General features: G+C 43.3%; 1 protein-coding gene across 1 annotated transcript; it reads right to left on the bottom strand.

Annotated features, from left to right (window-relative positions):
- Window positions 1-11,554: 11,554 nt before the first annotated feature.
- Window positions 11,555-19,745, bottom strand: CYP19A1 (cytochrome P450 family 19 subfamily A member 1). The gene is made up of 6 exons (XM_081965106.1): window positions 19,574-19,745; window positions 18,247-18,361; window positions 16,799-16,913; window positions 15,581-15,743; window positions 13,864-14,105; window positions 11,555-12,604 (listed from the first exon to the last, which is right to left on the bottom strand). The coding sequence occupies exons 1-6, from the start codon at window positions 19,722-19,724 to the stop codon at window positions 12,350-12,352; spliced, it is 1,041 nt and encodes a 346-aa protein (XP_081821232.1). The 5' UTR covers window positions 19,725-19,745; the 3' UTR covers window positions 11,555-12,349.
- Window positions 19,746-20,853: the final 1,108 nt, after the last annotated feature.

The following is a 20,853-nucleotide window of genomic DNA, read 5'->3' as shown; positions in this document are numbered from 1 at the left end:
AGGGATAGAATCAAGATCCCGTGAAGTGTTAATACCATAATGCCTTGGTACGGCCACACTTGGAATCCTGCATCCAGTTTTGGTCGCCATGATGTAAAAAAGATGCTGAGACTCTGGAAAGAGAGCAGAGAAGAGCAACAAAGAGGATTAGGGAATTGAAGGCTAAAACATATAAAGAACAGTTTCGGGAACTGGGAATGTGTAGTTTAATGAAAAAGAAACACTAGGGGGTAACATGATAGCAATGTTCCAATATCTCAGGGGCTGCCACAAAGAAGAGAAGGTAAACCTATCCTCCAAAGCACCTGAAGGTAGGACAAGAAGCAATGGAAACTAATGGAAGGAGAGAAGCAACTTAGAACTAAGGAGAAATTTCCTGACAGTTAGAACAATTAACCAGTGGAACAGCTTGCCTCCAGAAGTTGTGATTTCTGCAACACTGGAACTTTTAAAGATGAGATTTGTCTGAAATGGTATAGGGTTTCCTGCCTGAGCAGAGGGTTGGACTAGAAGACCTCCAAGGTCCCTCCCAAGTCTGTTACTCTATTCTGTTCTAAGATGGTGGCCCCAGCCATGCAATCAAAGCCCCATTCCATTTTTTTTTAAAAATGTGTGCTTCAACCCTGTACTAGAACTAGTACAGCTGCACAGTCAGTTCAGGAAATCGTGATGTCCAGGAAACCAAGAAGGAACAAAATATTCCACCGTTACAATGGAGAAAAACTAACTGCAGTAGGAAATGATCCAGAGCTCAGGTTCAGAAGACAATGACAAGGATGAAAGAAACAGCTGCAACAAGCAAACAAATATTGGTTATTGTTTTGAGAAGTTTGCAAGAATAACCAGCCTGTCCAAAAATAAACAAATCAATAAAATGCCTTCCTTCTGTCTTTGGAAATCAAGAGTAAATTTGATCAGCGTTTCTCACCTTGAGGCAATTCACATTTTGGTGGATTGCAACTGGCCTTGTCCTATAACCAAGGTCCTTGGGGGCTCTTAAAACTGAGAAAGGCAGTAAACAATGCTCTAAAATGCTGTATTGTTGGGATCGGGCAGAAAGCTAAACATGTACGCCTACTTATACCCCTTTTCCTTATTGTAACATACAAACAGAAATAAAAAATAAATAGATGATAGATAGATAGAAGATAGTTAGGGATAGACGATAGGTAGATAGAAGATAGAAGAAAGAGATAGATGATAGCTAGATAGCTAGCTAGCTAGCTAGCTAGCTAGCTAGCTAGCTAGATAGATAGATGGAAGATAGATAGATAGATAGATAGATAGATAGATAGATAGATAGATAGATAGATAGATAGATAGAAAGATAGATGATAGATGGAAGATAGAGATAGGTAGATAGATAGATAGATGATAGATAGATAGATAGATAGATAGACAGATGATAGATAGATAGATAGAAGATAGTTAGAGATAGATGATAGGTAGATAGAAGATAGATAGATAGATAGATAGATAGATAGATAGATAGATAGATAGATAGATAGATAAGAGAGAGAAAGAGGGAGAGAGGGAGGGAGGGAGGGAGAAGAGGCAGGCAGAGACCACACAATCAAAATAACTCCAGGGTCCAAGATAGTTTTGATTTAAAACACAAGCTCCTTTTGTATGCTTTCAGCTAAAGATCAGCAGATCAGATTTCCAAGGACGGTTTTATATCAACATCATGAAGTAAAAGTAAGCGGAGACTTAATTTATTTACTGGTGCTTAAATAAACAAATGGTTTATATAGGCAAGTCACTATCTGCAGAGTAAGCACAAGAATAAGACTGAACTGATTTTTTTTTGACCAGCTGGATTTCTATTTAAGGTCAAGACAGTTTCACAGCTTTATTACACTGAACGCTGCCTTATTCCTGAAAACCAAGGTCTTCATATCCAAGTCCCCCCAAATCTTCATTTTTCCCTTTGGGTTTCCCAAATTTATCCAGCGCTCCAAATTCACCATACTGCACAAATTGAAATGGCAGCTAGTATCGTACGCTATTTTTTGCTGTTTCTTTTTCCTCCGTCTCCTCTTCATCAAAACGTTTGATGTTCTCGAAAATCCCTGGTGGGTGTCCGTGGGACGCGATTTGTGGGTGAAAACGTCAATCATGAAAACAGGCTGCCGGCTCGGTTGCAAGACAAATCATCCAAACTGTAGGACTTTTTTGAGTTCTGCCTTAAAATATCTTAAGAGCGAAGACTGTGCTTGGAGGTGGAATTTGATCCTTGTGGTTTACAGTTTGGATCGAGAAGACGCGGAACATCTGCTGTTAATACAGAAAGCCCAAGGAGCTGCAGAATTTATCCGTGATTGTCATCCAAAACTGGGCAAAATGCCATGTAGGCCATCAACAACTGCGTGAAGGATTTTGAAAGAAGCCAACTCACAGCCCCTACAAGATGCTGGCCTGGCCTGGATGGAGATTTTTCTTCCAGCAATTTCATCTCCAGACCACAGACATTAGCTTTGAAGATGGGTAGACATCTCCTCTTTCAGTTAGCTTTCAAGGTTATTTCCAGCAGTCTTTATGGCTAGTTATTTTGGACTTACTTTGTTCCATGGGGATTTATTCTCAGGCCAGAGAGGATGAGATGACAGACAGGAGTCTGGACATGTTTTGCTCTACATCAACATTAGCTAATGTTCAGTAGATGTTTGCAATGTGTAGAGATGATTTAGATTTTGATGATGAAACCATGATGTTGAAGAAGCCATGATGTTCTTCAGAAGAAGAAGAAGTCCTTAAGATCTCCAAGGAAATGTAGGTTATGATCAATATGAATTAAAAAAAACAATCTTGGGACATCTCCTACGATATCCTTTGTAAGTTTCCAATTACTTTTTAGCTGGTAGATCTTTGAGTGATGAGGGTTACCTCATACTTATTCAACTCTTTCTTGGCTAATTAAATTGATCAGGATGCTACCTATTCCAAAGTTATGTTGTTAGTTGCGAAGTCATATCTGACCCATCGCGACCCCATGGACAATGTTCCTCCAGGCTTTCCTGTCCTCTACCATCCTCTGGAGTCCATTTAAGCTCATGCCTACTGCTTCGGTGACTCCATCCAGCCACCTCATTCTCTATTGTCCTTTTCTTCTTTTGCCCTCAATCATTCCCAGCATTAGGCTCTTCTCCAGTGAGTCCTTCCTTCTCATTAGGTGGCCAAAGTTCTTGAGTTTCATCTTCAGGATCTGGCTTTCTAAAGAGCAGTCAGGATTGATTTCCTCTAGGACTGACCTATTTGATCCTTGCAGTCCAAGGGACTCGCAGGAGTCTTCTCCAGCACCAGAGTTCAAAGGCCTCAATTCTTTAGCGCTCAGCCCTTCTTATGGTCCAACTTTCACAGCCATACATTGCAACTGGAGAAACCATAATTGTGACTATGGTTTGGCAGGGTGATATCTCTGGTTTTTAGTATGCTGTCTAGCTTTGCCATAGCTCTCCTCCCCAGGAGCAAACACCTTTTAATTTCTTGGCTGCAGTCCCCATCTGTGGTGATCTTGAAGCCCAGGAAAATAAAATCTGCCATTACCTCCATTTCGTCCCCATCTATTTGCCAGTATTATAGAGCTTATCAATATCATCTTGTAGTTGGGCATACAAAGGTCATAGAGAGCTAGCTTGGCCTAGCGATTAAGGTAATGGCCTAGAAACCAGGAGACTGGGAGTTCTAGTCTCAGGCATGAAAATTGGCCTGGGTATCCTTCGACCAGTCACTCTGTCTCTCAACCCAACTCACCTCACAGGGTTGTTGTGATGGGAAAAATAGAAGGTAGAAGGAGCACAGTATTTAGGTATGTCCACCATTGATATTTATAAAAATAATAAGGGTAGAATATCAATGAATAGAACGATTTTAAAAATATGATATATTGAAAGAGTCGCATTGACCGGAAGCTTGCCCATACAGAAAAGTATCATATGAAATAAATGGATATGTACAGGTAGACACAAAATACTATTATCTAAAAATATCTGGAAGAGGTGAAGTTGGAGAATTTGAATAGTACACAAAAGGTATCCCTCACTTTTACAGAGGCATTTTGCCTTTCTAGCAAAAATAAAGTGAGTTATTTCCTACCACTTGTCACTCCATTTAATTTATAAAGCTATACATGTTCCTTGGTGTACAGAAGTAGCGGAGAATTGCCAACAGATGGTCTTTGAGTTTGCCATGTGTTTTATGTTCTTGGGGCCATTTCTCGTGTACAACCCAAGAATGGTCAAGTCATCCTTGTTCAAAACCTTCTGAGAAGGGATTTGCGGGAATGGGACAGACACCAAATTTTGTGTGATGCTTGGAAGACTCAGCAATGTGAGTTGCTAGGAAACGGAGTATTCTATCACACTTTTAAAAAATAAATAAGGCGATTTCTTGGCTTCAAGAAGTTACAAAATTGTGTCCAATCTAACGTGACCCCATGGACAACGTTTCTCCAGGCCTTCCTGTGCTCTACCATCCTCTGGAGTCCATTCAAGCTCAGGCCGACTGCTTCGGTGACTCCATCCAGCCGCCTCATTCTCTGTTGTCCCCTTCTTCTTTTGGCCTAAATCTTTCCCAGCATCAGGCTCTTCTCCAGGGAGTCCTTCCTTCTCCTTAGGTGGCCAAAGTATTTGAGTTTCCTCTTCAGGATCTGGCCTTCTAAAGAGCATCCAGGGTTGATCTTCTCTAGGACTGACCGGTTGGATGGCCTTGCAGTCCAAGGGACTCGCCGGAGTCTTCTCCAGCACCAGAGTTCAAAGGCCTCCATTCTTTGGCGCTCAGACTTCCTTATAGTCCAACTTTCACAGCCATCCATTGCAACTGGTGGTCCATATGGAAGTATTAACCATGTCTGATCCTGCTTAGTTGCTTAGAGTTTAGCCATAGCTGGATGGGCACCTCCATTCAAGAGCCTAGGTGAGCTAAAATCCAGCTAGGCAACCTGGGGACACAGATAAGAAATGAATATAGTTTTGCTTTTAATCAGAGCGTTTCCCAGCCTCGTTCAAATTATTATTTGCCCGAATGGCCGACATTTAGGATGATCGACGTTCTAAAAAATGCAACCGGGCAGCTACTTTCTCATAAATAAAGTGCCATCATAAAGCTTGACATAAAGCTGCTGGATGTGCAGTCCGAAAAACATGTGATGTCAAGAAATCGAATTATGTCTACTTTTATAGTCTTCCAATTAAAGGAAATACAATTAAACTGAAACTTGCAGTCCAGGATTTTAGGCAATGGATCCTGACTACGACACATCTCCATCTCAAAAAGAATTATTATGGAGAAGGGATATGTTTCTTAAATGTAGTAGCTAGATATTATATCCCTGAATGTGCATTGATACCTGTGGTCTTGTGCGTGTGTGTGTTTGTGTGTGTTTGTGTGTGTCCCATCTCTTTAAAAGGCAGGGGTCAATTGATCTCCACTTTATCATCTCATTAAAACTACTATTTCATTCTACTGAGAAATATCTTTGCTTTCTGTTGTTTGGCCAAATCAATAGAAAGGTAAAGGGGCCCACGGACACACATCAAATTGAAAAAAAAAAAAAGCAATTGCTTTAAAAATAAAAGCAATCCACGTGGGCTGGAGAGGGACAGCTAAAGGGCTGTACGCGGCCATAAAACGCCCAGGTTTGTCCTGGATGTTATAGAAAATCGAAGTTTGGATGGTTCCGATCCTCCCATCAAAAAGAACTCAACAAAAATAGCATTGTAGATTGTGGAGCAGAGATATCTGAACATTGGAGGATATCAGTTCCATCCATCCATCCATCCATCCATCCATCCATCCATCCACATCTTTCTGTCTGTCTGCCTGTCTGTCTATCTGTCTATCTTATCTATATCCATCTATCCATCTCTCTCTCTCTCTCATCTATCTATCTATATCTATCTGTCCATCCATCCATTCATCCATCCACCAATCCATCCATCCATCCATCCATCCATCCATCCATCCATCCATCCACATCTTTCTATCTGTCTAACTGTCTATCTGTCTATCTTATCTATATCCATCTATCCATCTCTCTCTCACACTCATCTATCTGTCTGTCTGTCTGTCTACCTACCTATCTATAGCCATCTATCCATCTCTCTCTCTCATCTATCTATCTATATCTATCTGTCCATCCATCCATCCATCCATCCATCTATCTATGTACCTACGTACCTACGTACCTACCTACCTACCTATCCTATCTATAGCCATCTATCCATCTCCCTCCATCCCTCCCCCCTCTCTTATCTATCTATATCCATCCATCCATCCATCCATCCATCCATCCATCCATCCATCCATCCATCTATCTATCTATCTATCTATCTATCTATCTATCTCTAGCCATCCATCTATCCATCCATCTGTCCTGGAATTAATTTATGCTACAGAGCTGAAAGCATGGATGACGATGATGGATGATACCACAAAGATGATGGTAACAATGATATTAATAATATCACAGCAATTCCAATTCATTAGTACATGAACAGATGTCCGAAGCAAAAGTTCAAATTCAAGTGAAGACATGCAGCAGAATGGGAATGCTAGGCAGGAGCGCATGAATGCAAATGTATCCAGTATTAAGACGGGGAGGAGAAGCGAACACCATACAAACAGAAGCTAATGTAACACCGTCTTCCCTCCACTTGTCAGTTTTAAGTTCAGTTAGAAGATTGATCGACAGCCGACGCTCGCCTCTTTTATAAATGTCTCTGTCTCTCTCTCTCTCTCTCATTTCTGTTAAGAGGTCAGCATGGCATAGAGCTTGTTCTAATCTGGCTGGGAGGGGGGGCAAAATTAAGGAAAGCTGTGGAGAGAAAGAGAGAGAGAAGGCATTTGATTTCCTAGACATGTACGTACATGAATTTAGGTAGAGAACTCTTGGGATTCTCTTGATAATCTTCTTTAATTTGTTTCGAGGCCATACATCGATTGAGCGTAAGATCACACAGCATGGCCAAGAAGGTTGCCAAAAGTGTTGTTCTGTAATATAATTAACTCCCCACCACAACACATTGTGAATCTTGACATTAGCCACCTGGCACACAATGCAAATTGCATTATTGGGCGTATGTGTAAAAATTAAAAGGAGGGTTGCCATGGGCAACCCCAAGTTCAGTCCTTAACCTTTCCAAGGGTTACATTTTTTCCTCTCCTACGTGTTCTTGCAAAACGGCCTCACTGGGGCTGGTTGGGAAAATCTTCTTGCATTTTTATCCCCCGTCGAAATGGTGAAAACAGAAATAAACTGTAAAACTCGCTTAGTATGGTGTGGCTGAACCCTGAACCTTTCCTAATTTGTCGTACGGTATTTCCAAGTGAGATTTTTTTTTTAAAAAAACAAACGCTATAGAGAGAATATATCTGCTGCAAAAAAAACTCCGCATTGGCGACAGGAAGGGCATCCGGCCAATAAACACTCAGCTCCAATCAGTTGCCCAGGTTGCACCCCTCAAGGGATTATGGGGTCGTTAAAAGAGGATAGTATATATTCTCCGGCATATTTCACGAGCTTTTATAAGAGATCCAGAACGTATTGCAATTCTTTGTCAATTCTTCGTCTTTTTAAGGAAGAAGCCACTCAGAGTCGCCTTGTGGGGTAGCTAGCAAATAAATTACTCAATAAATAATAAATAAAAACAAATGGGGACCATTTTTTAAAAGAAAATCTTCATCTGGAACCTTCATCTGGAAGCATTGGATTTAGACATGTGAGAAATAGAATATGGTACAAACATTTTAACCTTAGGAGGGGTGTGTGGTCAAATACAAATAAAATAATACAATATATGCCTACAAGCCAAGCTCTTGTGGGCCTGGGGTTCCTCAGGTTTTGGGATTCTGGGTTGTTGTTGACCCTAACTGTGTGTAGGTACATGTCACACTGAGATCTGATGCAAGTTGTGACATGCCCTGAGCCATGCCTACCAATAGTAAGTGCCAATCATAGAGTAAAGTAGAGTAGAGTAGAGTGGGATGGGATGGGAGGGAATAGAATAGAATATAGAAGAATAGAATGGAAAATAACTAGGCTAGACTAGACTAGAATGAGCTGGAAGGGACCTTGAAGGTTTTCTAGTCCAGCCCCCTGCTCAAGCAGGAGAACCTACACCATTTAAGATAAGTGACTATCTAGACTCTTCTTAAAAACATCCAGGGATGGAGCTCTCGTGATTTCTGGAGGCAAGCTGTTCCACTAGTGAATTGTCCACACTGTTAGGAAGTTACATTGAACAATTGGAATAAAGGACCTCAGGGTTTATGTATGCCAGTTATTCCATCTCAATCTGATGTGACTACAACTAGACCACAGCCAACTTGCGGTCTTCAGCTGGGGGCATTTATGCCTCCAGACGCCATGTGTTTGAGGATGGGTGGGATGGATGAGGGTAATAGGCCACAGATAGAGATACTTGTCTGTCTAGTGGCATGTGGTCTTCTTTGGTGGTCAGATTACATTCACCAGATCTTCTGTTCCTGGAAACAATAATCTCCAGCCTCAAGGTGGTCAATTTGCAACTGCCATCTGTATGCCAGGAAATCTCTTCTGCATATTCCCTTAGTCCAACATTTCTTTTGGGTGTTGCTACACAACCGTAGGCATTCTCCCAAATGGATGTCCCAAGTGCCCTCTGCTGGTAGATGTACAACCTCTCTTTTAAGCAGACGTTTTGCAGGGGAGCAACAGGTAAGCAACCCAAATGTTTTCGTTTTAGCTGTTTGCAATATTGATAAGGCTACAGAAGCAAGCATGTTTCCTTTTACCTATTTATTTATTAACATATTTATCTACATTGCTTTTTCAAAGATAAACAGGTGCCCCTGGGTTGCCACCCAGCACGTGCCTTAGGAGGCCTACAGCAGTAAAATACAAAGTAAAAAGTAAAGGTAAAAGTTCCCCTTGCACATAAGTGCCAGTCGTTCCCGACTCTAGGGGGCGGTGCTCATCTCCGTTTCAAAGCCCAAGAGCCAACGCTGTCCGAAGACGTCTCCGTGGTCATGTGGCCGGCATGACTCAACGCCGAAGGTGCACGGAACGCTGTTCCCTTCCCACCAAAGGTGGTCCCTATTTTTCTAGTTGCATTTTAATGTGCTTTCGAACTGCTAGGTTGGCAGAAGCTGGGAGAAGTAACGGGAGCTCACTCTGTTACGTGGCGCTTGGGATTCGAACCGCAGAACTGCCGACCTTTCTGATCGACAAGCTCAGTGTCTTAGCCCCTGAGCCACCGCTAAAATACAAAGTACAAAACGACAATCAGAAGCATCTAAACCGTTAGATAACTCGATAAGACAGATCAGGCAGTTAAAAAAAAAAACAACCACAACAACTCATTGAACACATTACTGGGTATTTACAATAAGCTTAACTACGTAATTGTTTCATGGGTCCAAAAGCCTGGAGGAAAAGCTTCAGATCTGGGTCGTCCAAGAAGAAGCTTAACAAGGACTTCCCCCAAAAAGGATGAGACCTCAAGTTGTTTCGAAGTTCAGATGCTGGAAAGGAAGAAAAAACTGCTTCTTCTGGAAGTCTTCAATCCATGGTGCTCGTTCGGGACAATACAGCATTCTGGATAAACCTAGTCCTGAGCCATGGGGTGCGGGTGGGGGGGGCACATTTCAGTGGTGCCCAGAAATGGACCAATTGTTAAGGAAGCACATGTTCATTGGAGACAAGCTCAATCTGAAAGGACCAGTCAATGAGTGTCAACAGATGGAACACTGTCCTTTTTAGCACACGTTCAAGATTTCTTCCTCAGGTGCCCATCTACTGGCCCTTTTATCTTCCAGACATACCCAAGATTTGATCGTTTTGAAACTTGAAAGCTATTCACAGGCAAGGATCATGCTCAAATAGTCATGCAAAATAATAGCAGGGGGGGGGGGAATAGACGGATGTAGGTGCATGGAGATGATTGACGAGCATATGAAATTGCTCCTCAGATGGAGTCCCAGATGACCTTAGCAACAGTTGCTTGGTATAAGTATGGAGTCCTACAGTCTCAGGTTTGCATTTGTGTTTCACAGGGAATGCCGCCTGTCCATGGAGTAGGTTCATGATGGCAAGGGAAAGAGAAAGCCGTAGCGAAGGTGGTAGGAAACCCCTGATTGTATGGCTCCTCCGGGGAGCGAGGCAGTCCGTGAATCACGACGTGCTGTCCTTTTTTTCCCCCTGATCTTGGATGACAGAGCTTTTCGGTGGAAGAAGAGGCAACTGAGTACCGATACGTGGCCAGAGACGGTGAAGAGAAGGCGGGTAGATGCGACAGAGAGAAAGCAAAACTCAGGTGTTGGGGTCCTTGGTGCTCCCTGAGCTTGGTTGCTATCTTGCAGGTGTTTCATTACCCAGGTAGGGAACATCATTGATTAGGTTACTTGAGTGGCGCGGTGGCCTAGAGGGGGAGCTCTCGCCTCACAATCAGGAGGCTGTGAGTTCGATCCTAGGTAGAGGCAGACATTTCTCTCTCTGGGCACAGTGAGAATATATCTGCTGAACAAAACTCTGCATTGGCGACAGGAAGGCATCCGGCCAGTAAACACTCTGTTAGCTCCATTCAGTTGCCCAGACTCCAACCCGCGAGGGATTACGGGGTTGTTAAAAGAAGACAATTGATTATGTTACTTAGTTAGGTAATGAAACATCTTCAAGAAAGCAATCAAAGTCAGAGAGTACCAAGGACCCCACAGTTCAACCCTGAGCTACAGATATTCTCCTCTATTAAAACCCAGGTTGGGAGTAAGGAGTCAAGTCTTGAATGATGAGTTTGTGACTCTCTCCATTATGACATCCATATTGCTTTTTCTTTTTTCCAGTTGACTTGAGACCCGTTTGGAGTTTAAGCTACTATTAATCTTCCTTACCTTCCTCAACTTTTTAAAAAAAGTTTAGGCTCCCTGACTGGCTGTGGGTTGTAGATGGGGAATCCGCAGCCTTCTGGATTTTTGCTGGATTGTATCTCGGTGTTGTAGCTCCTCACCAACAGTCATGCAGGCCAAAGTTGCTAGGAACAAGTGGTGGAGGTGCACCTGGAGACCTAGCGTTTCCTCACCCTTGCAGTAGCGTAGTAGTGCAAAGAACCAGTGTCTGTCCTTGGATAGACATTCTGAGAACTTTTGGAGGACACTGTATTTGGGACCTCAAAATTGGAGTATCAAATGCTGCAGCCAAACAACATGGACGAGAGTGCTTGGCTAGAGAGGACTTGATCTAACACAGGCACATTATTATTATTTGTTTGCATTCTTATGACTGTCCTTGTTTATTTCTGGTGCCCATGATGTTAATGAGATGTGTGGCTTGTCAAGGATTTCTCAAATCACCTTAATGGGGAAGAATAATGGAGATCATCTAATCATGCAATGGTCCCATGGTTGAGTACTTTCCAGATGTGTGGAGTGGACCAAGTCCCAGAATCCACAGCTGTGGCTATCATGTCTGGGGAATTTTCAGAATGGAAGTCCAGTATCCATGGTTTCCATGTCTCAACCAGGCGTGATTAAGATGAACCGTTGCTGAAGACAAGAAGTCCACAAGTCTTAGTGACCAAGTTTGAAGACCTCTGTTCTAGTGCATGTCCATCAGCTAATGCATTTTTATGTTGGGTAGTAAGATGGAACAGCTAAAAGTGATACAGTGAGAGACTGGAGACTGGAGAAGACTGGCTAGAGGAGATGCCAGCTCTTATTCATGGTCCCACTTCTGTGAAATGGTTGCGCGATTGAACTTAAAAAGCCAAAAAGAAGGGAATTTATGCTTGAAACCTATGTAGGCTCCGTTGATGATCAGAAGATACAAAGATAAGCAGCTCTGCTTCTTCTGCTTTGTTGTACCACACAATGACTCAGGAGGACTTGATGGAGAACGGAGATACTGCCTCTTCTTGAGACTGCAACCGGGGTCTGTTGCTCTGAACAAGTTGTATCATTCTACTCCACTTCTATTTCCTAATGGACACGAGCATGGAAGAATAGCAACAGCAGCTATCAGCCACTGCTGCTGCATGGCCCAATTCATCTCCGTAGACCTGCAGAAATCTGGCTTCTTCCAAAATAAAATCTCTGTTGTCACAATTCCGTATGTGCAGAATCAATTCTAAAGGTGTTTATGGGTCCTCCTCAACACTATGATCCTTAACAACAGTGCAAATATTACCTGTTGAGTTGAACCTGAATTCTACCAATGGGCCACTTGAATGAGCAAACTGTTGGGTTTCATCAAGAGATGTTTCATCAGGAGAGTGGATCGATGCACCTTGGGTGGGTGAGAGTTTTGAATTTGATTAGGGTCATCCAACCAATCCAATAGGGCTGGGATCATCTTGGCAACCCGAGCTTGGATGGGGTTTTATTGATCCTGATCGTTCTTGGCCAGGGATTTTCTTGGGGTGAAGATCATTTCCAGTAGTGGCTGCCTTTCGTTGGGATGCAGAGACAAGTCATTGTTTTTGGGAATGTGGTTAAGACCTTGGCCTTTCAGAGTACGGATGCTGCACCTTCTCAAGAGGGTCACCAGGATGGCCTTCATCATGACCATCGCAATGAACTTCCCAACGCAGCCGCGGGGGCCAAAGCCAAAGGGCTGAAAGTAACGATGGGGGACCTACATTAAAAAAACAATAAAAGTTGGCTTATTAACAATTTATTTACTTCCTCTTTAGGCTACTCGGTTTGCATCATGAACCTGGCAGTTGAGAGTCATCAAAATGCAACACTGGTAGTCCTCAAATGACGACTACAATTGGGACCAAAATTTCCAATGCTAAGCAAGGCAGATGTTAAGTAAGTCAAGTCCAATTTTATGACCTGGTCCTATAGATTCCCCCCCCCCCCCTTTGGATGGAGTTCCACCCCATTTAGTGAGATGGGTGGAGAAGGCAGAGAACTAGATGTAGCTAATTCTTGACTTACAACAGTTGATTTAATGATGGTTTCAGGCTACAATAGCATGAAAAAGATGACTTAAGATCATTTTGTCACACTTACAGCCCTTGTAGCATCTCCATGGTCACGTGATCAAAATTCAGATGCTTGGGAACTGACTTGTATTTATGACAACTGCAGTGTCCTGGAGTTGTTTGATCACTCTTTGTGACCTTGTGACAAACGAGGTTAGTGGGGAAGCCAGATCCATTTAACTTCCCAGTTAGTTTTAGTGTTACCAACAGTTGGGAAGTTAGTGTTACTAACAGTTGGGAATGTTACTAACAGTTGGGAAGTTAGTGTTAATAACAGTTGGGAATGTTACTAACAGTTGGGAAGTTAGTGTTAATAACAGTTGGGAATGTTACTAACAGTTGGGAAGTTAGTGTTAACAACAGTTGGGAAGTTAGCATTACTAACAGTTGGGAAGTTAGCGTTAATAACAGTTGGAAAGTTAATGTTATTAACAGTTGGGAAGTTAGTGTTAATAACAGTTGGGAAGTTAGTGTTAATAACAGTTGGGAAGTTAGTGTTACCAACGGTTAGGAAGTTAATGTTATTAATGGTTGGGAAGTTAGTGTTAATAACAGTTGGGAAGTTAATGTTATTAACGGTTGGGAAGTTAGCGTTACTAACTGTTGGGAAGTTAGTGATACTAACAGTTGGGAAATTAGTGTTACTAACTTCCCAACTGTAGTGATTTACTAAACAACAGTGGCAAGAAAGGCTCTACAATGGGGGCAAACTCATGTAACAACGGCCTAATTTAGCAACAGAAATGTTGGGCTTAGTTGTGTTTCCTAAGTCAAGGACTATGTATGATCTGGACAAAGAGCCTCCCTCTCTTGAACCTGAATGTTTACCCACAATGTGTTTGTGTTGACTGTCATTTCCTAAACAAAACACGGAGCGGTGTGTAGAGCAAGAGAAAATACCTACACTCTTTTCAAAATTGTCAAGGGAGAATTCGTTGGGTTTAGGGAAGAACTCCAGCTTATGCATGCGGCCGATGTTCAGGATAATGTTGGTCCCTTTCTTCACAGGGTAGCCGTCAATCACATCATCCTGCAAGGCTTTGCGCATGACCAGGTCCACCACGGGTTGATATCTCATGCTCTCCAAGATGAAGTTCTCAACAACTTTGAGCTTCCCCATGTCGTCTGTTTGGATGTCCCTGTCACCTGTTGAGAAGGAAGCCGGATGAAGCAGGTGAGATGTGTTTGCCGATCTTCCTTAAGGAATAGTTGGAAGAGGTTGGCATTGTTCACTCTTTGTTTTATCGACAACACTCCTGCCAACGCTGACAGGACAAGGTATTAGTATATGAATAGATAAGAAATTCTACTCCCTTTTAGCATTGATGATGTTATCTAGTTGGGTAATGAAACGCCTGCAAGAAAACAACGAGGTTGAGGAAGCTTCAGGGCCCCCACTGTTTTCTTCTTCTTCTTCTTCTTCCTCCTCCTCCTCCTCCTCCTCCTCCTCCTCCTCCTCCTCCTCCTCCTCCTCCTGCTCCTGCTTTCTCCTCCTCCTCTCTCTCCTCTCCACAAACCCCATTTCCTTCTAGTATTGATTACGTTATTTAGTTGGATAATGAAATGTCTGCAAGAAAACCACCAAGCTCAGGGAGTTTCAGGGACACCAAAGTTCAACCCTGAGCTATAAATAGTCTGTTATATTAACATCTGCATTGTTTTAGATATAGGCAAATTATCTTATCTATAATTTATTTATTTATCTGTCTGTCTGTATATCTATCCATCCATCTATCCATCCATCCATCTATCCTGTTCTGTCTCTCTCTTCATTGATCCATCCATCCATCCTGTTCCATATCCATCGATCAATCCATCCATCCATCCATCCATCCATCCCTATATCTACCTACTTACCTACCTACCTATCCATCCTGTTCTCTATGCATCCATCCATCCATCTATCCTGTTCTCCATGTATCCATGTATCCATGTATCCATGTATCCATGTATCCATGTATCCATGTATCCATGTATCCATGTATCCATGTATCCATGTATCCATGTATCCATCTATCTATCCATCCATCCATCCTGTTCTATATCTACCTACTTACCTACCTATCCATCTGTTCTCCATCTATCCATCCATCCATCCATCCATCCATCCATCCATCCATCCATCCATCCATCCATCCATCCTGTTCTCTATCTATCCATGTATCCATGTATCCATGTATCCATGTATCCATGTATCCATGTATCCATGTATCCATGTTCCATGTATCTATCCATCCATCCATCCATCCATCCATCCATCCATTCATCCATCCTGTTCTCTATCTATCCATGTATCCATGTTCCCTGTATCCCTGTATCCATCTATCTATCTATCTATCTATCTATCTATCTATCTATCATCTATCTATCTATCTATCTATCTATCTATCTATCCATCCATCCATCCATCCATCCATCCATCCATCCATCCATCCCCCCGCTCTCTCTCATCATCATTTATTATGCCACCCATCTTCCCAACAAGGTGACTCCCATGTGGCTTACAAGTTATAAAACAAGTAAAAAAAATTAAAACATTAAGCTGTGCAGATTAAAATAATTGTGTTAAAATGGAAGCTACTTCCATTTTCCCCTGAGAGCTGGAGTCACTGGATACGTACCCATCACCGTGTCTATCTCCTTCAGCATGGCCTCCTCCACTTGAGGATGTTCTGCAATCAGCACCAGCATGAAGAAGAGCGTCACGGACAGTGTATCGGGGGCAGCAATGAGCATCTCCAGCACACACTGGTTCACATTTTCGCCAGTCAGCTCACTGCGGTTCTGCAAAATCGAAGCAGACGGGCCCGTGTGTGTCAGCCTTAGGTTTATTGAGCCACGGTGGCGCAGTGGTTAGAATGCGGTACTGCAAGCGACTTCTGATGACTGCTGGCTGCCTGCAGTTTGAGTTTCACAAGGCTCAAGGTTGACTCAGCCTTCCATCCTTCCAAGGTGGGTAAAATGAGGACCCAGATTGTTGGGGGGCAAGAGGCTGAGTCTGTAAACTTAGAAAGGACTTTAAAGCACTGTGGAGCGGTATATAAGTCTAAGTGCTATTGTTATTGCTACACTGGACTCCCGTCAGTGCAAAGCCGAACCCAGAAGCGCAATTTGCCTTGCAATGGAAACAATAGGCCAGAGATGTCCAACCTTTGCCAAGTCTTGTGGACTTCAGCTCCCAGAATTCCCCAGCCATCATGTCTCAGATTCAATGATGGTACCTCCAGTTAAAAGGATCAGGTAGCAGATCTCATGAAATTGTTCCACCTAATCTATGAGGGCAATATACTGTACTGAAGAGAGGCTAGTCCTCAAGTTACAGCAGGAACAGAGCCTGCCCATCACAGCCGTAACTCACAATGGTTGTCACACTGAACGTTAAGACCTTTCTGGCAGCGGTTGTTAAGTGATTCACCACATTCGTTTAGGGAATCTGCAGTCGTGACATGAACCGATGGCTTGCCATGTGTGTGGTTTTTCTGAAAGGCCAGGGGTAAATGTCAGCATTTGACAAAAAGCGTCATAAAAATCAGTCACACGACTGCAGGACACTGCAAACGAACCCCTGTAAATGCAGTTAGGTTGCCGGATGCCCGAAGTGTGGTCACATGACCTTGGGGGTGGGGCTGACCATTGGAACTTCAAATCCAGGTTGCTAAGCAACCCCCAGGTAGGTCTGTCAGAATGACAAACGGTTGCTAAGCAACCAGTCATAAGTCAAGGACTACCTGCGGATACTTTATGCCTCGCATAAAAAGTTGATAAAAGATCAACTTCCCTCCAGATTTCTGTTATTGTTTCCCAAGTGTCGAAAAGGAAGAAAACGGTCTCCAGATTACCTGGGCAAAAATCAACTCTGACGCAAAATCCATATGTTCCTCCAGGTTATCGGAGGTGGAGAGCTTCTTTCGTTTCTGTTCAATTAAGGCCTCGATGCTTTCTTTCAGGTCTTTCCTGAAAAAAAGGAGAAATCCTTTTGGTTCATCACTAAACATCGTTTGGAAACAGGACAATATGAAATTGTTCTGATCCAGCTTCTCAAACCCTCTGAAGTGAACTCAATTATTACAAATGCCAGCAGTCCAGGCAAAAGGTTTCTCTCACTGGCTAACAAATCCATCTGGCTGGAAGATGAATAGTTGTCTGCTACATCTATTCATCTCCGTCCCTTGCCTTTTATCCCCAGAGCTAGGGTGGGGCTTTGCTAGCAGCGGTGGCTCTTCCATCCCAAGGACCGGCCCATAGATTTCCACTGCTCTCCTCTCCTCTGCCTTCTGCGTATCCATGCGTCAGGCACTGGACCCAGCCGTTCCTCCTCTTTCTTATCAGCAACCTCCAGACCTGGAGGCTGTTGACTCTCCATCCGAGGGCTGACGGACGGCCCATGCTCTGCCCCGCTTTGTCTCTCTGTCTCTCTCTCTCTGTCTCTCTCTCTGTCCCAAGGACCAGCCCATAGATTTCCACTGCTCTCCTCTCCTCTGTCTTCTATGCATTTGCACGTCAGGCAGCTGTTCCTCCTTTTCTCATCAACCACCTGGGGGCTGTTGACTCTCCATCTGAGGGCTGATGACGGCCCAGGCTCCACCTCTTTCTCTCTCTCTGACAGCTCCATTCCCTCTCCCCCCTCGGAACTCTCCGCTTGCCCTGATGCTGACCCTGACTGCCATACTGCCCCTCCTTCTCTGATTTGGAGGCTGGAGGGCCGATGGCCGAAAGGCCACAACAGAAATAATCTTGTGAACATAAGAAACGGAGTGAAATTGGCTCTAGCAGAGTTGTTGCAAAGCTGCTTTTTCCTTCAAAACGCAACAGGACTAGGTTTTTTTTTCCCCTTGAGGAAGAAGAACAAAACGTTTCCCCTTGAGGAAGAAGAACAAAACGTTTCGTTTCTCATCCAAGAAACTTCATCAATTTGTGATGGCGGAGGAGATGGCTGGGTTGGCGTGGCTGGGTGGTCATGTGACTGGGTGGGTGTGGCCAACAACATCACTCATCACACCCAGCCCCGCCTCCCAGTCACTCGCCTCAAAGGCAGAGGTGGGATTAAGCAATTCTGACGGGATGAAAAATGGACAAAAAACAGCCCCCAAATGGCCACAAAACAGGGCCAAAAATGGGCCAAAAAATGGGCAGGGGTGGAGCCAGACAGTGGCGGGATTATCCATTTTGGCAAACTGGGCAGAATTTTAACAACTAGTTTGCCTGAACCGGTCCGAACCGGCTGGATCCCACCTGTGAGCCTTGGTCTATAGGCAGCCTGATCCACAAATGCATACGTGCTACTTACGCCGATGTCTCGTACTTCTTGTAAAACCAGGAGAACTTAAAGAAGATGTTCGGTTTCAGGAGAAGCGCTTGCCAAGCATCAAAGTAGTTCTGGATTTTGAGCACAATGGCATGTTCTGAAAGTACAAGAAGGAGATAGTTCTGAGACCAGATTATAAGTCCAACGTTTGAAAAGGAACAGTAATGTTACGGGCTGTATTTGGTCAAGTCTGTAAGGATGTGCCTCGGACTTTACTTTTTTGTCCATCATGACATTGTTGTTGCCAATCCTGGCTATCTTTTCCAGGGTTTACACTCAATGTTCTGACCGAGGCTTCCCCCAAAAGCACGAGGCAGAGTCCTGGTCCCCCTTTTATTAAACGAATGTGAACTTCTCTCATTCACACTCAGCAAAGGCCTGGCAAACAGTCTTTCAAAGGAGTATTTATGACTGCAGACCTTATCTAGCTTGTTTGTTTGTTTGTTTGTTTATTGGATTTATATGCCGCCCTTCTCCCAAAGGACTCAGGGCAGCATACAACCTAAAAAAACCCACACATATTACAAAAGTTAAAAAGAAAATTAAATAAAGTGTTATTCGTCCTGCCATCCATTTTTTAAAAATCCTCCCAACAAGCATCCGTATTCATTGCCTGCTCAATGAATGTTCTGCTGCTTTTGTCTCCTGCAGTTTTGGTTAAAGAAGCATTCACGTTCACTTCAGAAGACCCTGTGAGAAAATATTTCATGGGTACCCTGTTTCCCCACAAATAAGCCCTCCTCGGATAATAAGCTCTCCCCAAAAATATTGCAACACAGCAGCAGCCATGAGGTGACCACGCTCGCCGCCTCCTGCACCTCAAAAATAATAAGATCTTGCTGAAAATAAGCCCTCCTCCCCCCAAAATAAGCCCTCCCCTCCAAAATAAGCCCTTCCCCAAAAATAAGCCCTCCCCCAAAAATATTGCCACATAGCAGCAGCCATGAGGTGACCACGCTCGCCGCCTCCTGCACCTCAAAAATAATAAGACCTCGCTGAAAATAAGCCCTCCTCCCCCCCAAAATAAGCACTCCTCCCCCAAAAATAAGCCCTCCTCCCCCAAAAAATAAGCCTTCCCCAAAAATAAGCCCTCCCCCCAAAATAATCCCTCCCCCCAAGATAAGCCCTCCCCCAAAAATAAGCCCCCCCCAAATATTGCCACATAGCAGCAGCCATGAGGTGACCACGCTCGCCGCCTCCTGCACCTCAAAAATAATAAGACCTCCCCGAAAATAAGGCCAAGCGCTTATTTCGGGGAGGTCAAAAGAAACTAAGATTCTGTCTTATTTTCGGAGAAACACAGTATTACCATCAAGAGGGATGCCAAGAAAAAGCTTGTTTGAGGTGTCAAGCATGATGCGTCTCATAAGGTTCAGGGTGTTGACATGTTCCACCTCGGTTGTCTCTTTGTCCAACAGGTCTAAGTGTGCAACTGTTGATTTTACACAGATGGCTATCATCCGTACGAGACCCGGTCCGGAAAGAGCTGAAATTGTACAAATGATTATTGATTATTTTTCGCTCTCTACCTTTTTTTTTAAACAAAGTTTTTTTAAACTTCTTTTGTTACATATTTTGACTTCTTTTTCTAAACAAAGTTTCGGTCCGGTTTCTCCCTTCTTTACATTTCCTTTTATGCATGGTTCATTTTACATCGTATTTTCATTTTCCATTTCGGTCATCATTTTTTCATTCCGTATTCTTCCGCTTAGTTTTAATTTCTTCTTAATACATAAACAATATCATTATTTGCCTCTCTGGATTCATCAAATTGAACGTATCATTTCCATCTATTATTCTGTTTTACTCTTAATAACACATGTCCCCAAATTTAATTTTATATAGCAAACATTTCATTGTATTAATTTTCCACCAGTAAGTACTATTATTCTATTTCCCTCCCATCATATTGAATGTATACCGTTGGCTGTATTTGCCAAATTTCATTCTATTCTACTACTAAGGGATGTGTTTTTTTTAATGTTGTACACCACCCTGAGTCCTTTGGGAGAAGGGCGGCATATAAATCCAACTTTGTTCTCCTTCCTTGTAAAAAAAATTAGATTTTGTCCAGCACTAACTTGCTGGCAGTCTCACTTTAAAGATAATGGTTCCCCTCGCACATATGTGCTAGTCGTTCCTGACTCTAGGGGGCGATGCTCATCTCTGTTTCAAAGCGGAAGAGCCAGAGCTGTCTGAAGACATTTCCATGGTCCTGTGGGCGGCAGGACTCAACACCGAAGGTGCACAGAATGCTGTTACCTTCCCACCAAAGGTGGTCCCTATTTTTCTACTTGCATTTTTTACGTGCTTTCGAACTGCTAGGTTGGCAGAAGCTGGGACAAGTAACGGGAGCTCACTCCGTTGCACAGCGCTAGGGATTTGAACCGCCAAATTGCTTTCTGATCAACAAGCACAGCGTCTTAGCCACTGAGCCACCGTGTTCCCTTAATCTCACTTTACCTAATGGTAAAAGTGGCCGTGATCCAAAGTCCATCTATTAGGTTTGCTTTAAACCCTATAATATTCTTTCTCCTTCTCCTTATGTACCTCAGCTCAGACCTGAAGGCAGAGTCAGAGTGGGAAGAC

Source organism: Natrix helvetica (assembly GCF_964273705.1).
Source record: "Natrix helvetica genome assembly, chromosome: 12".
Classification (NCBI taxonomy): Eukaryota; Metazoa; Chordata; class Lepidosauria; order Squamata; family Natricidae; genus Natrix; species Natrix helvetica.
This window is presented reverse-complemented; position numbering and strand designations above follow the sequence as displayed.

Bases quoted from the DNA above. Each gene is read 5' to 3' on its own strand.
- CYP19A1 (XM_081965106.1), bottom strand. From the start codon at position 19,724: ATGATAGCCATCTGTGTAAAATCAACAGTTGCACACTTAGACCTGTTG. The intron at 16,914-18,246 runs GTAAGTAGCACG...CCTTTTTTTCAG, and splicing joins AAGAAGTACGAGACATCGGC to GAAAGACCTGAAAGAAAGCA. The intron at 12,605-13,863 runs GTAGGTATTTTC...TTTTTAATGTAG, and splicing joins TTGACAATTTTGAAAAGAGT to GTCCCCCATCGTTACTTTCA.